Raw genomic sequence first — 17787 nt, forward strand, 5'->3', positions numbered from 1 at the left:
TGCCTACTTTATAGGTTGGTCCCACCCAAACCCCACCTCTAAAATTGCAAGGTCTGCTCATTATGCCCACATTATGGGTTGTCCCACCCACATCCCGCTTCTTAATATGTGAGGACCGCCCACCATGTCCACTTTATGGGCCGGTTGGTTCCGCACAGAGTCCACCTTTAAATATGTGGGGACTATCTATCATGACCATTTTATAGATTGGTCCCACCCAGATTCTGCCTTTAAATGTGCAGGGCCTATCCATCATGCCTACTTTACGGGTTGGTCCTGCCCAGATCCTTGCCTTTAGATATGCTGGAACTTTCCATTATGCCCAGTTTATAGGTTGGTCCCACCCAGATCTCACCTTTAATTATACAGTACAAGGACTGCTCATCATATGTACTTTATTGATTGGTCCCACCCATGAACCTGTGAGGATCACACATCATGCCACCTTTTTAGGGATCCCGCCTTTAAACATGTGGGGACCACCCGTAATACCATATATACAGGTTGGTCCCTCCCCAGCCCCAACTTCAAATATGCAGGGACTGCCCATGATGCCCACTTTATGGGTTGGTCCCGCCCAGACCCCAACTTTAAACATATGGGGACCACTTATATTGCCTTCTTTACAGTTTGGTCCATCCCAGACCTCACCACTAAATATGCAGGAACTGCCCTCTTTATAGGTTGATTCTGCACAGACCCCACCTCTAGATATGTGGGGACCACCCTTCATGCTTACTTTATGGGTTGGTCTCACCTAGACTCCACCCCTAAATTCACAGGGACTGCCCATCATGCCCTCTTATGGGTTGGTCCGGTCCAGACACCGTCCTTAAATATGCAAGGCCTGCACACTTTATAGGTTGATTCCGCACAGACTCCGCCTCTAGATATGTGGGGACCACCCACCATGCCCACTTTATGGGTTGGTCCCACCCAGATCCCACCTTTAAACTTGTGGGGACCATCCATAATGCCTTCTTTAAAAGTTGGTTTATCCCATACCCAACCTCTAAATATGCATGGACTACCCATCATGCCTTCTTTACAGGATGGTCCTGTCCAGACCCCGCTTTTAAATATGCAGGGACTTACCACCATGCCCACTTTACAGATTGCTTCTGCACAGACCCTGCTTCTAGATATGTGGGGACCACCCATTATGCCTACTTTATGGGTTGGTCCCACCTAGACTCCACCTCTAAATTTACAGGGACTGGCCATCATACCCTCCTTACAGGTTGGTATGGTCTAGACCCTGTCTTTAAATATGCAAGAGCTGCCCACTTTATAGGCTGATTCCGTACAGACCCCAACTCTAGATATGTGGGGACCACCCACCATGCCTACTTTCTAGGTTGGCCCATCCCAGACCCCACCTCTAAATATGCATGGACTAACCATCATGCCCTCTTTACAGGATGGTCCTGTCCAGACCCCTGCCTTTAAATATGCAGGGAATTCCCAGCATGCCCACTTTACAGGTTGCTTCTGCACAGACCCCGCCTCTAGATACGTGGGGACCACCTATCATGCCTGCTTTATGGGTTGTCCCACCTAGACTCCACCTCTAAATATGCAGGGACTGCCCATCATGGCCCCTTCACAGGTTGATCCTGTTTAGACCCCAGCCAACAAATATGCAAGGAACACTCATCATACCCAATTTATAGGTTGATGTCACACAGACCCCACCTCTCCTGGCGAATCCGGACAGTTGCCATCTATTCATGTGCGTCCCATTGAGGAGATTATTACTTTGGATCCTGTGTCCTTATAGAGTGAGGGTAGTTATTTGTTGTAATTAGGAAGAGATTAGAGAAAGGGGTTAGGTTACGGGTACATGCATATATGTGGGTAGTTGCAGCGTGGTGTGGCGGCAGAGAACACTTGGAGTCCAGTGGCAAAAAGCAGAACTGTATTGAAATTAAAGTCCAGCAATGCAAAAGCCCGGTGGGGAGGCAAACCCAACCAGAAGCACTTACAGCAGGGTTTCTCAACCAGGGTTCCATGGAACCTTAAGAATCCTCTTGAGGTTGCTAGGGGTTCCTTGAGCAATGAACAATTTCTGCCATTCAGATAAGTTCCCACTGACACCATTGATCTTTTTAACTATCTGTAAGGGAGTAATTCTTTCCAAAGACCAGAAGTGTCAGGAGAATTCTTCCCACTGACCATCACACTAATGTATCATGAGTTGTAGTTACAGTAATTTTAGCAGGGGTTCCCTGAGACCAGAAAGTTATTTCTAGGGTTCCTCTGTGTTTAAAATATTGAAAAAGGCTGACTTACAGGATGCCACAGCCATGAGTCGTAGCAGTAGGTCTTAGGTGTGTCAACAGCGTCAATCTCAAATGTGGCCTGGCCAGTCCATACCAAAGTGGGGAGGCTTCCAGAAAGAATTTGCGTGTCTCTACACTCTCCCTACTCGTCTGGAACCTCTGCCTGATGCTAGCACTGCCCCTGACAGAATGGTATCCTGTCCTTACACTAGCCACACACCAAATGCGCGCCAAGCGCAGGAGCCAGGATCCCAGATAGACTCTGCCTGACCAAAGATGGCCTCTAGAATCACATGGGGCGCCAGCATCCAAACGGAACCAGGAAAGCATAAAGGAATTAACTTTCCTCTAGACTTCCTCCCCCTCTGCAATTCCGCTGTGGTTGAGTGCCACCTGCAGTGGAGAAAGCAGACTGCATCTGACTACACTGTTATCTTAAAGCAGAACTTGCGTGAGAGTGTTAGGTCTGCTTATTTCTAAAGCACTCCCCCAAAGTGTCATTTCATAGCAGAATAGCCCCTCCTACTCTCAGAGACCTCCTTGTTATACAGCAGCCATTCTCAACCAGGGTTCCGTGGAACCCTAGGGTTCCTCCAAAGGTGGATAGGGGTTCCTTGAGCTGTGGTTGATTTACCTCCTGTTTGATGGTGCCTACATAATTCTGAGCCAATGCCACTTGGAGGAGCCAGTGGTATGACACCAATGATCCTTATAGCTCTCTGTAAGGGGGCTATTCTTATGCCCCGTACACACGGTCGAACATTGATCGGACATACCGACAACAAAATCCATGGATTTCTTCCGACAGATGTTGGCTCAAACTTGTCTTGCATACACACGGTCACACAAAGTTGTCGGAAAATCCGATCGTTCTAAACGCGGTGACGTAAAACACGTACGTCGGGACTATAAACGGGGCAGTAGCCAATAGCTTTCGTCTCCTAATTTATTCTGAGCACGCGTCTCACTTTGTGCGTCGGATTTGTGTACACACGATCAGAATTTCCGACAACAGATTTTGTTGTCGGAAAATTTTATAGCCTGCTCTCAAACTTTGTGTGTCGGAAATTCCGATGGAAAATGTGTGATGGAGCCTACACACGGTCGGAATTTCCAACAACAAGGTCCTATCACACATTTTCCATCGGAAAATCCGACCGAGTGTACAGGGCATAACACTGACCACCAAAGTAAGGGGCATTGTTCCCTCTGACCCCCAATGAATGGGTTTTATCAGGGGTTCCCTAGACCTGAAAATAATTTTAAGGTTTCCCCTGAGCTAAAAAGGTTGAGAAAGGCTGTTATACAGTATCCTTTTCTGGTAGAATAGCCCCTCCCACTATTAGTGTCCACTGTCATGTGACACTGAGAATACTTTTAGAACACACCCCAATGTTTTTATTCATCTGCATCAGGACACCCCTATATTATAAGCCAGTTGAATCAAACATATGGATACAAATGGACATTAGAAGTGAAATGGTATATCCGGGGATGGTGGGGGGTATGATCTGACAAAGAACCGTCTTGCAGTGCAGCAATACCCCTGAAGAACACCAATGACAGGATGGGGTTGGGTGTTTCTGGCTTCTGTCAGGTAGGCTGTAAGGGGCCCTGTGATTTCTAATAGCCATTACATACAATGCAGTTCCATCCATTTTTGACCCCTTTTAGGCCTTCAGCAGCATAGAGGCCTCAGTTGTGCAGATCTGTTCTATTAACTGTAACCTTCTGCAGCTTACAGCCTGGAGAGAAGAGGACATCACCTGGGATGTGTTATACTGCTATATATAAGAGCTGGGGTCTTCCCATCACCCCCCTCTGACACATCCAACCCCCAACCCCAACCATTTTTGGCTTATTAGTTGAGCATCATGGGAAATGTAGTTCCAAAACATCTGGGGTGCCAAGGTTCGCCATCACTGTTATAGAAGGTCTTCGTTTAGTGTTAGTAGTTAGGGTGGTCTTAAAGAAGGGCTTTGTTTAGTGTTAGGATTTAAGGTGGTCTTCCTTTAGAGGGGCTTTGTTTAGTGTTAGGGTTTAGGGTGGTCTTCCTATAGAAGGGCTTTGTTTGGTGGTAGGGGCTGGGGTGGTCTTCTTATAGAAGGGCTTTGTTTAGTGTTAGGATTTAGGGTGGTCTTCCTATAAATGGACTTTGTTTAGTGTAAGGGTTCAGGATGGATTTCCTTTAGAAGGGCTTCATTTAGTGATAGGGGTGGGTTAGTATAACTTTCCTATAGAAAGTCTTAATTTAGTATTAGGGAATAGGATGACTTTCTTATAGACAGGCTTCATTTAGTGTAAGGGTTTAGGGTGGACTTCCTATAGAAGGGCTTTGTTAATATTTAGGGTGGTCTTTGTATAGAATGGCTTTGTTTATTTTTAGGGTTTAGGGTGTTCTTTGTATAGAATGGCTTTGTTTGGTGTTAGAGGTTAGGGAGGTCTTCGTATAGAAGGGCTTAGTTTGGTGTTAGAGGTTAGGGTGGTCTTCGTATAGAAGGGCTTTGAGGTTAGGGTGGTCTTCTTATAGAAGGGTTTGTTTGGTTTTAGGGGTTGGGGTGGTTTACTTACAGAAGGAATTTATTTAGTTTTAGATATTAGAGTTGTTTCCTAACAGAAGTGCTTTGCTTGGTGTTAGAGGTTAGGGTGGTCTTCATATAGAAGTGTTTTGTGTAGTGTTAGGGGTTAGGATGACTTTCTTATAGAGGGGCTTCATTTAGTGTCGGGTTTTAGGGTGGCTTATGCCGCGTACACACGAGCGGACTTTACGGCAGACTTTGCCCGGCGGACGGGATTTGGTCGGACAATTCGATCGTGTGTGGGCTCCAGCGGACTTTGTTTTCTCAAAAGTTGGACGGACTTAGATTTGAAACATGTTTTAAATGAATCCGTCGAAATCGAGTCCGGTCGAAAAGTCCGCCGTCTGTATGCTAGTTCGACGGACATAAAGCCACGCTAGGGCAGCTATTGGCTACTGGCTATGAACTTCCTTGTTTTAGTCCGGTCGTACGTCATCACGTACGAATTCGACGGACTTTGATGGATTGTGTGTAGGCAAGTCCGTTCATTCAGAAAGTCCGTCGTAAAGTACGTCGAAAAGTCCACCGGGCAAAGTCTGCCGTAAAATCCGCTCGTGTGTACGCGGCATTACTTATAGGGCTTCCTTCCTTGGGTGGTTTACTGGCAGGTAGTGAAGTTTTAGTAAAGGGTTAAGTACTAAGACATCGTGTTAAGGTGTTATTAAAGTATTACTTAAGGCAAAACATTTTTTTTAGTTTTTGATAGAGTGGAGAGTGATTGGAACCCCTGTCAGTCAGCTTGCACTGATCTTCATACATTAAGTCATTTCAGGGTAAGAAACGCCGGGACTGTCCCACCAGCACTATGATAGCTGTGCGTGATGGGGTCAAATTAGTCTGGGACGCCTTCGTGCAGCATAAGTCCACAGCTCAGCTTCTACTCCCTACTTTTCAGACTTTTGATGAGACATTGACCCTAACCAGTTTGTCTGTCCTTTCCCCTGGCCACAGAATTTCCCTTCCTTCTTTGCGTTGCGGAAGGGCGGGCAGCCATTTTTTATTTTAGCATAGGGACAAAGTGGTTTATAGGCCTACAATTCTCTTTTTATTTGTATGGTTGTCCCTGCCTGTGTTTGCTGGAACAGGGCAGCGATGTTGTCCCACCAACACATTGACAGCTGCTCATTATTGCCTCCTAGGGTTAACCGAAATCATCTAATCCTCACTTGAGCGTCCTATCGGTTGTCAGATGAAAACCGAGACTGTCCCACCAACACATTGACAGGTGCTCATTATTGCCTGCTAGGGTTATCCAAAATCATCTGATCCTCACTTGAGCATCCTATCAGTTGTCAGATTGGGATAGGGATGTATACCGGTCCATCTATGGTCACCGTGCGGCTTTAGGTTCATTCACCTGGCTTCAAATGACCTGCTTATATTAATTAGAGTAATTTCAAGGTATGAAAACCGGGACTGTCCCACCAACACATTGACAGCTGCTCATTATTGCCTCCTAGGGTTATCCAAAATCATCTGATCCTCACTTGAACATCCTATCAGTTGTCAGATGAAAACGGAGACTGTCCCACCAACACATTGACAGCTGCTCATTATTGCCTCCTAGGGTTAACCGAAATCATCTGATCCTCACTTGAGCGTCCTATCGGTTGTCAGATGAAAACCGAGACTGTCCCACCAACACATTGATAGCTGCTTATTACTGCCTCCTAGGGTTAACCAAAATCATGTGATCCTCATTTGAGCTTTCTATCGGTTGTCAGATGAAAACCGAGACTGTCCCACCAACACATTGATAGCTGCTTATTACTGCCTCCTAGGGTTAACCAAAATCATGTGATCCTCATTTGAGCTTCCTATCGGTTGTCAGATGAAAACCGAGACTGTCCCACCAACACATTGATAGCTGTACGTGATGGGCTCAAATTAGTCTGGGACACCTTTGTGCAGCATAAGTCCACAGCTCAGCTTCTACTCCCCATTTTTCAGACTTTTGATGAGACTTGACTCTAACCAGTCTGTCTGCCCTTCCCCCTAGCCATAGGATTTACCCTCCTTCTTAGCGCTACGGAAGGGCGGGCAGCCATTTTTATTTTTGCATAGGGACAAACTGATGTACAGGATTTTGGTTTGATTTCCCAGTTTGCATGGCTGTCCCGGCCTGTGTTTTCCTTTGACAGGGCAGGGGCGACATGCCCACGACCAATTGCACTTATCTCCCTGTTGACCTGTTCTGTGAACAGAGATGATCACAGAGGGCCACAACTACTGTAGGATTGTCCATGCTGCTTCCCTCAGCCATAGGTGGGGTAGATGTCCTCCATGATTTACCACCTTCCATTGCTGCTATCAAAGAATCACCCAAAACGGCAAATATCTGTAATCAGTAATGAGGATCCAAGGTGCTCACTATAGGGTTTGCCAAAATCATCCGATCCTCACTTGAGTGTCTATTCAGTAGACATGTGCAGAACGGAAAAATGTGTTTTGTTTCGTTTTTTTTTTGATTCGTTATTTACATAAATTCGTTTAGTTAAATTTCTTTAAACCGGTTAATTTGTTTTCGGAATTCATTTATTCGTATTCGAATTGATTCAAATTTTTCGATCCAAATTTGGATAGATTCAAATCAATTTAGAAAAGTTTTCGCATTCGAATAGTTTTCCAATTTACAAAGAGAATGAAATAGATTAGAAAATAAAGAAATAGAATAGAAAAAAATAGAACAGAATAGAAAAGAATATAACAGAACATAAAAGGATAGAATATAATAAAGTAAAACAGAACAAAATAGGACAGAAAATAAAAGAACAGAATGGAACGGAATAGAATAGAAATGAATAGAAAAGAATTTAAAAAAATATATAATTAAATAGAAAGATTATAACCATCTTCTGAAATTCAAATAGAATATAATAGAATAAAAAAAATAGAAGAGAATAGAAAAGAATATAACAGAACATAAAATAATAGAATATAATAAAGTAAAACAGAACAAAATACGACAGAAAACAAAAGAACAGAATGGAATAGAATAGAAATGAATAGAAAAGAATAAAAAAAGAATATAATTAGATAGAAATATTATAACCATCTTCTGAAATTCAAAAAGAATAGAATAGAATTTAAAAAAAAAAACAATAGAATAGAATAGAAATAATATAACCATTTTCCAAAATTCATATAGAATCAATTTGAATTTGAATAAAATAGAAAAAAATTTAGTAGAATAGAATAGCAAATAACACAATAGTATAGAAAAAAACAACAGAATAGAATAGAATAGACTGTTACAGTCCTGAGCATCTTCCTATTCAAATCTATTCTTTTCTATTCAAATTCAAATTTATTCTTTGAATTTTGGGAAATGGTTATATTCTTCTTCTTCTTCTATTCTATTGTTTTGTTTTTTTTAATTAGATTCTTTTTCTATTTGTTTATTCTATTCTATTCTATTATTTTATTTTCTATTCTATTCTTTTCTATTCAAATTCAAATTTATTCTATTCGAAATTTGAATTTCGGAAGATGGTTATATTCTTTCTATTCTATTCCATGCTGTTGTTTTTTTTTTATACTATTCTGTTATTTTCAATTCTATTCCAATCTATTTTTTTCTATCCTATTCTTTACTCCTGTATTCAAATTCAGATTTATTCTATTTGAAATTCGAATTTCGGAAGATGGTTATATTCTTTCTATTCTATTCCAAGCTGTTATTTTTTTCTATACAATTCTGTTATTTTCAATTCTATTCTAATCTATTTTTTTCTATCCTATTCTTTTCTCATGTATTCAAACTCAAATTTACTGTATTCTATTTGAAATTCGAATTTCAGAAGATGGTTATATTCTTTCTATATTATTCTATTCTATTCTATTTGCTTATAGTATATTCTAGTCTATTCTGTTCTCTTATTTTCTATTCTATTTTATTCTGTTTTACCTATTATATTCTATTCTTTTATTTTCTGTTATATTCTTTTCTATCCTATTATTTTTTTTTGTATTCTATCCCTTTATTTTCTATTCCTTTTTTTATTCTCTTTGGAAATTTGAAAATTATTCGAATTCGAAAACGATTCGAATTCCATCCGAATTTTATTTTCATTATTTCGGATTCGTTTTAATTTCTTATATTCTTTTCTCTTATATTATTTTTTTTTCTATTTTATCCCTTTATTTTCTATTCCTTTTGTATCCTCTTTGGAAATTTGAAGATTATTCAGATTCGAAAGCGATTCGCACCCGAATTTCGTCCGAATATTATTTTCGTTGTTTCGGATTCGTTTTCAATCCTTATATTCTTTTCTCTTCTATTATTTTTTTTTCTATTCTATCCCTTTATTTTCTATTCCTTTTTTATCCTCTTTGGAAATTTGAATATTATTCAAATTCGAAAACGATTCGCACCTAAATTTCGTCCGAATATTATTTTCGTTATTTTTCGGATTCGTTTTAAATTCGGTACTATTGTAATTTGGAAATTCGGATACATTCAAATTTCTAAAAAAACTAAAATTTGTCAGAATTTCAATTCGGAATGAAACGAACCAATCCTACCACCAGCACCACATTGGACGGGTGGCTGCCATGATAACATTGGGATACTGGTGTCATGACACTGTAACAAAGCCAGGAGGATTGTTTTGGGGATTGGACACCGGTAGTGTAGGTAGGGGGCAGCGTGGATTTGGAGGGAATGCTGTCAGTACCCTGTAAGTTAAGTGCAGCTGCTTTGGGGTTAAAGTGAACCTGTAGGCACACAAGTCAACACCGCTACCATGTTCCCATGGCAGGCCCTGGGCTTGGTGGTTGCCTAATGAGATGCCATGCTCTGTATTGCAGAAGGAAGGGACAGTGGCACATGTTCCCCTATGCTTAAAACTGGTAGTTCTTAATGGGTCTAGCAGTTAATTGATAGAGCAGGGGAATATAGGAATGTGGGGAGGTGCAGCGTGGTGCAGCGGTGGCAGAAAACAGTCAGAGTCCAGGATTATATTGTAATTGAAGTTCAGAAATACACAACAAGCCAGACGGGAAGGAAAACCGACCGGGAGCACTCACAGGATGTAACAGCCATGAGTAGTAGCAGAAGACCTCAGCTGTGCTGACAGCACCTGTCTTGAGGGGCAGAATGTGGCCTGGCCAGTCCGTACCCAAGCGGGGAGGCTGTCCCTGACTCCCGAAGGCCAGGGTCTTAAGTAGACTCTGCCTGACCCAAGATGGCGGCCAGAGCCACATGGGGTGACAGCATCCAACTGGATAGCTGCACTTTGTGACCCAGGAAAACATAGAGGAAATAGGATCCTCTTGACTTGACTTCCCTCTGCAATGCTGCTGTGGTTGAGCGCCACCTGCAGTGGAAAAAATAGACTGCACCTGCCTACAGTATGGTTTCCGCCTATTCGGGTTTGACCCAGACAGTCCAGGTTTACAACTTGTGTTGGGGTTTCTGTCAACCTGAACCCCGGACACCACATACCTCCAGTCCGGTCAGGTAAATCTGTCCCAGGAAACTCAGTGGGGTATCCTCAGGAATTCCTGTCGCCTACCCCTTGCTCTTACTCTTCTGTGTGCTCTCTGCTCTGCATTCTCCTTCTGCCGGCACAAGCCCAAACCCCCCCCTCCCGCGCGCGACTGAATGATCATTGGTTGCTAGGACCACTGGTGTCCTAGCAACCGGTGACGCTTCTGCAGAGTGCCTCATGTCGGTAAGGAGTTAGACAGTCTTATAGAAGGGGTCAGTGGTTGCTGTTATAAGGTGGTGGTCTCTCTCTAATGGAGGTCTCTAAAGAAGGGGGGGCACTGATATAAGGGCACTGTGAGCTAAAAGGGACCTCTAATGGTGACTGCTGATCTAATGCTGACCAACCATTAGATCAGCAGTCAACATCCCCATTAGAGACCCCCATTATATCAGAGTCACCTTATATTAGCACCCCCGCCCCTTACAGATCCCCATTATATCAGAATCCCTTGATATTAACACCCCCTTAGAGACCCCCTATTAGATCAGAGTCTTCTTATATCAGCGACCCCCCACCCCCTTAGAGACCAAAAATTGCAGTGTTCCACTAAAGTGTTCGGGTTTATCTTGAGGAAAAGGTGGCAACCCTAGCCTACAGCTCCTGGTATGAAGCAAACCTTGCAGTTAGCCTAGTATAGAGTACCCAATCACTGAAATCATATACAGTATCTCACAAAAGTGAGTACACCCCTCACATGTTTGTAAATATTTTATTCTATCTTTTCATGTGACAACACTGAAGAAATGACACTTTGCTACAATGTAAAGTTGTGAGTGTACAGCTTGTATAACTGTAAATTTGCTGTCCCCTCAAAATAACTCAAAGTAAAAAATAACACACAGCCATGACTATTGGATAACAGATGTCTATTAAACATTACCCAACCATTATACTCCTATTCCCAATAATGAGACCACACCAGCTTCTGGAGTATAAAACAAAGGCCGTAGCAGCCTACTTTATTAACTTAACATAAAATTATATTATCAAAAATATAAAACTTCCGTCATCAAGAAAAACAAACATCTGTTATGCAACCTGGATCAAAAAGAACGTTGGTCTGAGCAATAGCTTTAGCAAATCCATCTGATGGCCATAACAACTATAGCACTGCAGCCCTAAACCAAAAATCTCCAATAGGCCTCAAGCCGACAAGCTGGCTCAGAGACTGCCGTGACTGCAGTGCCCCATATCACTTCCCGGCTAACCGGGAACCAAAAAACCTCCGGACCCATATCAACGTTGGATCCCCACTCTTACTTTTTAGCCATCTTCCTTCCCTTGCCCAGACCAACGCCCGCCACTGCCACGACAATCTCTCTTCTTTCACCTGTTGACAAAAGAAAAACCACAAACCCAACGACAATAACATATCTTATTACTAGGGAGGGTGGGCGGGAACTTTCCACGATCTTCTGCTATCCCTCCCAGAGCGGGAAGCCCTTTTAAATGTCCCCTCCCCTAATTCTCCCTCCCCCTCGGCTCCACCATAATCCTCAAACATTAACCCTTACCCTGTTCCCACTGTCATGTTCGCCCTTTGCCTACAGCATTGCATGCTGTTGCTCCAGGCTTTTCTTGACTATTGGATAACAGATGTCTATTAAACATTACCCAACCATTATACTCCTATTCCCAATAATGAGACCACACCAGCTTCTGGAGTATAAAACAAAGGCCGTAGCAGCCTACTTTATTAACTTAACATAAAATTATATTATCAAAAATATAAAACTTCCGTCATCAAGAAAAACAAACATCTGTTATGCAACCTGGATCAAAAAGAACGTTGGTCTGAGCAATAGCTTTAGCAAATCCATCTGATGGCCATAACAACTATAGCACTGCAGCCCTAAACCAAAAATCTCCAATAGGCCTCAAGCCGACAAGCTGGCTCAGAGACTGCCGTGACTGCAGTGCCCCATATCACTTCCCGGCTAACCGGGAACCAAAAAACCTCCGGACCCATATCAACGTTGGATCCCCACTCTTACTTTTTAGCCATCTTCCTTCCCTTGCCCAGACCAACGCCCGCCAAAGCATCCCAATAGTAATACCTTACTCTTGGGTGCTCCTCCACACCCGAATAGCTCGCTGTATACCGTCTTGTATGCCCAAAGCCCACAAATCCGTCCCCACCTCATTAAGATGTACCCCATCTCGTCTTAAGTACCTCCATGTCTCGAATTCCAGTTCCATATGCCTGATTGCCAACCCTCCACAACTAACCACAAATTTACTCACTTCCCTATTAATCTTCTTCCTAGCTCTATTCACCCCCTCCACTGACCTGGCCATTCTCCAACACATGCGTGCAACCATGTCCGACCAGACAATGATCATTTTTGGAAATTCCTTCCCTAAGCGCCAGACGTCAAATTTAATGTCTCGCGTAATGTCTATCATTGAGCGAATACCAAGATCATTGCCGCCCACATGTATTACCAGCACATCCGGAGGGCCCTCCCTGTTTGCATAACGTTGTACCTCCTGAACCAACCTGCCCCACAACATCCCCGGTATACCAAACCATTTTAAGTACACTTCCCGTCTATCAAAACCTAACTGCCTACCCTCAGGTCGGGCGTCTCCCCTCCGAGCCCCCCAACACACATAAGAATGGCCCATAATCCAGACCACTCTTGGAGCTGCACCTGAAATTAAAAGAAAACAAACCATGCTCAACATTGACCAGTTAACTACTGTCCCACCGGCCATAAAACCACAAAAACAACCTAACTCCTTACAATCTTACCGCTAGTTGAGGTCGCACATAAGATTGAAATCTGTTAGACTCCCACCGCCCAATCCGTTTTATTGTTTCCACATCCATACCCAATCTGGCCGCCTCTGTTGCGGCACCTATCCGGAATGAATGTGATGAAAATTCCCGCTCCTCAAGTCCCAGCCCAAGCAAACATTTTCTAAAAACAGCAATAAACTGAAAACGCGATAACATATCTCCATTTGCATGTATCAATAAAGGGCCCTGACAGTCCGGCCTCACTTTCAAAAATTCCCGTACTGCACCCACTGGGCACTGAGGGGATCCCAGGATGGAATAAACTCGCACCATTCTGCCTCTCCCCTCCTGATCTGTCTTCGACTTCCGTAGGAATATCGATACCCCGTCCTCCTCAAGTGTAACCTCTTTACAACCAACTCCTCCTTGCACTGTTTTTGAAGGGCTAACCAACTCCCCTATCCTGAATGCCCCAAAAAATGCTAATACAAAAGCTACCTTAAACAAGCTAACTTCGTAATCAGACGAACAGACCCCCCTCAATTGTTCCACAATACCCCCCAGTATCTCGAAAGTTACTGGTCTCCTTGAATCGCGCTGAACCGCCGCCCTCCGATAACCTTTCAACGCCTGTCTCACCCAAAAGTCCTTGGTGAAGTCGGGCTGCCCTTGTAGCTTAAAAAGGAAAGCTAAACCAGCTAGCTGTATACTGATCACAGATACCGACGCACCCTCGTTAAATTTTCTTGCCAGATAATACAGTAATAGCGAACGCACTCCTTGCCCTACAAGTTCCTCCCTCAACGCTCGCCCAAAGGACATCCATTCCTGCCAAACCCTATTGTATGCTGCCCAAGTAGCCCCACTTACCGACCGCTTAATCCATCCCTCGACGACTCCAGTGCAATCTCCCACAGCCAGTCTGGACAAGGCACCCCCTGTTGCTCCGCTTCCGGCGCCAACTCTCTGAACCTGTCCCACTGGAAGCGAGACAACGCATCAGCAATTACGTTTTCCACCCCCGGTAAGTGAACAGCATGAATGAAGACATTCAGTTGTAAGCATCTTAACACTAAGTGTTGCAGCATCCTAATCACCGGCGGAGATGACGCCGTGACCCTGTTTATCACTTGCACCACCCCCATGTTGTCCCCATGAAAACGCACTTTCAGATCCCTGAACGATGCGCCCCATAACTCAACTGCCAGTACCACTGGAAACAGTTCCAGCAATACCAGGTTCTTCGTGAAACCCTCTTGTACCCACGATTGAGGCCATGGACCTGCGCTCCATCGCCCTTGAAAGAACGCCCCAAAACCTGTTGATCCAGCGGCATCAGTGAATAGTTCCAAGTCAAAATTGCTGACTGGACCCGACATCCACATTGCCCTACCGTTAAAGGATTCCAGAAAGGTATTCCAGACCCTGAGATCTTCCCTATGTGTTTTAACTAAACGAACAAAATGAGTTGGGGATTTGATCCCACTCGTGCTGGCCGCCAGCCGGCGACTAAACACTCTCCCCATCGGTAATATGCGACAAGCAAAATTCAGCTTGCCCAAAACCGATTGTAACCGTCTCAGTTGTACCTTTTTCAGACCTATCAAACCTGCCACTTCCTTCCGCAAATCTTCCAATTTCTCCTCAGGCAATCTGCATTCCATCGCATCCGAATCTAATACAATACCTAAGAACGTGATGACCGAGCAGGGTCCCTCCGTCTTATCGGCTGCTAATGGAATGCCAAATTTTTCTGCTATGTGCTGTAGTGACGCTAGTAGCACTGCACAGACTCTAGAATCCGCCGGGCCAATGCATAAAAAATCATCCAAGTAGTGAATTAGCGAATTCACTCCGGATACATCCCTTACTACCCACTCTACAAAGGAGCTGAATTGTTCGAACAGCGCACACGATACCGAACAACCCATCGGTAGGCATTGATCAACGTAAAATCCCCCATTCCAATGACACCCCAGTAACCGAAAGCTCTCGGGGTGCACTGGCAGGAGTCGAAAAGCTGATTCCACGTCTGCCTTTGCCATCAACGCCCCTTTTCCGTAGTGGCGCACCCACCTCACCGCAGCGTCAAACGACGTATACGTCACTGAGCACGCTTCTTGGTCAATGGCATCATTCACGGATCCCCCTTTTGGGAAGGATAAGTGGTGAATGAGCCTAAACTTATTGGGCTCTTTTTTGGGCACCACCCCTAGAGGTGATACCACCAAATCCGCCACTGGCGCCACTGGAAAAGGTCCGCTCATTCTACCCAATGCAACCTCCTTCTGTAGTTTTTCCAAAACCACTTCCGGATGTTGCAAGGCTGACTTTAAATTTTTGGGTACTGGGGGGACAGCTGCTAGATTGCATGGAATCCTAAATCCTACCGTAAAACCTTCTTCTAATAGCCGTGCAGCTTGCCTGTCAGGGTACTTACCGAGAAACGGTCGCATCCTTTCCACCATCACCGGAGTCCTCCCTTTTGTTCCCAGCTTCTCCCTGACGACCTTTTCCTTGCTTAAAACACCTGGATGACGGATGTGTTCCCCCGCAGCCGGAGCATTCGTGTTTAAACTTACATGATCCTCCGAACCTGCAAACCCCGGAATTGTACTGCCAACAGACCCCTTTTTTGTTTCCAGCCGCATGTCCCTGGGTTGACGGTCCACCGGCTCCCCCCTGAAAAAACGGATTCGGTGCCCTCGCCGTCGTCATCAAACGCATCCACAGACTGATGTCCTTGTGGTCCCAACGTAGTTCCGGGCGCACTGCTCTCCGCTGCCTGAACTGTTCGTCGTACCTCAACCATGCCGTACCCCCATATACTCTATACGCTTCCCCGATTGCGTCCTGATAGCAGAAAAGCGCCGAACAATGTTCCGGCTGTTTTTCCCCTATCACACTAGCCATGATTGCAAACGCTTGCAACCAATTAGTAAATGTCCGAGGTATCAGCCTATACCTCCTCTTTTCCTCGTCTTCCTTTTTGGAATCATCCGGCTTGACTCTATCGAGGTTGAATTTTTCCAAGGGCAGTAATGAAAATATTTCAACATACTCACCCTTCCATAATTTTTCCCGAACCTCCTGTTTCAGGTGAGCCCCCAACGGTCCTTCGTAGCAGACGTACACCTCGCAGCGGGCTGCGTCCGCCAACCTAACAATATCTTTTCCCGCCGCAGCCTCCCCTGACTGCGCCGCCTTGTCCTTCCCCTGCGCTGCTACGCTCGCCACGGCCTCCTGCGCCGGCACCGCGACATCGGCTGCAACTGTAGGTATGGCCCCCCGCCCTGCGTTATCTAATTCCTTTTCCGTCTGCGGTACCCATGCAGCTATTGGCCCCCCCGCCGGCTTCTCTGCTGCCTCCAGCCTCTGTACAAGCTCCTTAATTCCTGTCAAAAAACCCAAAAATCCCGGAGCACCTCCCCCCTTGTCAGTTCCTACCCTACTTTCCACCGAACTTCCAACCCCAGCTCCTGACACTGTTGCATTATTTAAACTAGCATTTGCAGTATCATGTGTTAACTCACCGGGCTGCATAGGTGTCGCCCCATCAGCCGACCGTCTGCTTTCTCCTGGCCCCATCCTCCTGTGCAGCTGGGCCGTCTCCTCTTCCGATCCGGACATCTCTTCTCCCTCGCTCCGACCCGCGTCTTCTTCCGCATCAGATACTGGCCCGCCTGGGACGTTGACCGCGGCTGCCGCACTACCCGCCATCCTTTCCTTCCTCCGCGCAGCGAATCCGCCCGTTGACTTCCGGACAGCCTTCCCAGGACCGGTGTGGGCTACCGCAGTCCTGCCGGCCTCCGCTCTGGTTGGTAGTAATCCAGTCCTGTTCCTCCCTCTATCCTGCCTGTCCCCTGCCGAAGCGCTGGAAGGCCCAGGGACAACTGCAGGCGTTGCATTGGCAGCGATGGCGGAGCTCACCGCCGTCTTCCTGGGGGCGGGGCTTGCGCTCCCCGCGCGTCTGCCACTATTGGGCCTATCTCCTGTCCGTCCTCCTGCTGGGATCCTCTCCTGTCCTGTCGGGGCCGCCCGCCCGCTGACCCGCTCTCTTCCCGCCGATCGTTTCGCTGGTGGGCCCCCCTGTACATTTGTCACCATGTTACCCGGGTGCCGCTGTGAATTAGTAACGCGGTCCGGTGAGAACCGCTCAGGCGGTCGGGAGCGGCGCGCTCTGTGACTGCCTCTCTCTCCCTCACTAGCTGGCGCGCTGGGAGCCCGGATCGCTGCTGAGATGGTCTCCTGCAGCCATTCCGCCCCCCGCACCGCCGCTTCTTCCCTTAACTGGGACATGAGCCCTTCTAAGTCAGACATGGTGTGGCACTGACCTGCTCCCTGAACTTTCCACGATCTTCTGCTATCCCTCCCAGAGCGGGAAGCCCTTTTAAATGTCCCCTCCCCTAATTCTCCCTCCCCCTCGGCTCCACCATAATCCTCAAACATTAACCCTTACCCTGTTCCCACTGTCATGTTCGCCCTTTGCCTACAGCATTGCATGCTGTTGCTCCAGGCTTTTCTTTAATGTCTAAACCACTGGCAACAACAGTGAGTACACCCCTAAGTGAAAATGTCCAAATTGGGCCCAAAGTGTCAATATTTTGTGTGGCCACCATTATTTTAGAGCCTGTCTTAACCCTCTTTGGGCATGGAGTTCACCAGAGCTTCACAGGTTGCCACTGGAGTCC

The 17787-nt window shown here is 45.5% G+C and overlaps 2 protein-coding genes across 3 annotated transcripts in view; one reads left to right on the forward strand and one right to left on the reverse strand.

Annotated features, from left to right (window-relative positions):
* Positions 1-17787, forward strand: part of NLGN2 (neuroligin 2) — a 285843-nt gene that overhangs the window by 133636 nt on the left and 134420 nt on the right. The gene's annotated exons all lie outside the window — the stretch shown is intronic.
* Positions 11277-16763, reverse strand: LOC141133680 (integrase/recombinase xerD homolog). Its single transcript, XM_073623178.1, has 2 exons — positions 16630-16763; positions 11277-14076 (listed from the first exon to the last, which is right to left on the reverse strand). The coding sequence occupies exons 1-2, from the start codon at positions 16724-16726 to the stop codon at positions 13097-13099; spliced, it is 1077 nt and encodes a 358-aa protein (XP_073479279.1). The 5' UTR covers positions 16727-16763; the 3' UTR covers positions 11277-13096.

This window comes from Aquarana catesbeiana, linkage group LG03, assembly GCF_042186555.1.
Source record: "Aquarana catesbeiana isolate 2022-GZ linkage group LG03, ASM4218655v1, whole genome shotgun sequence".
NCBI lineage: Eukaryota > Metazoa > Chordata > Amphibia > Anura > Ranidae > Aquarana > Aquarana catesbeiana.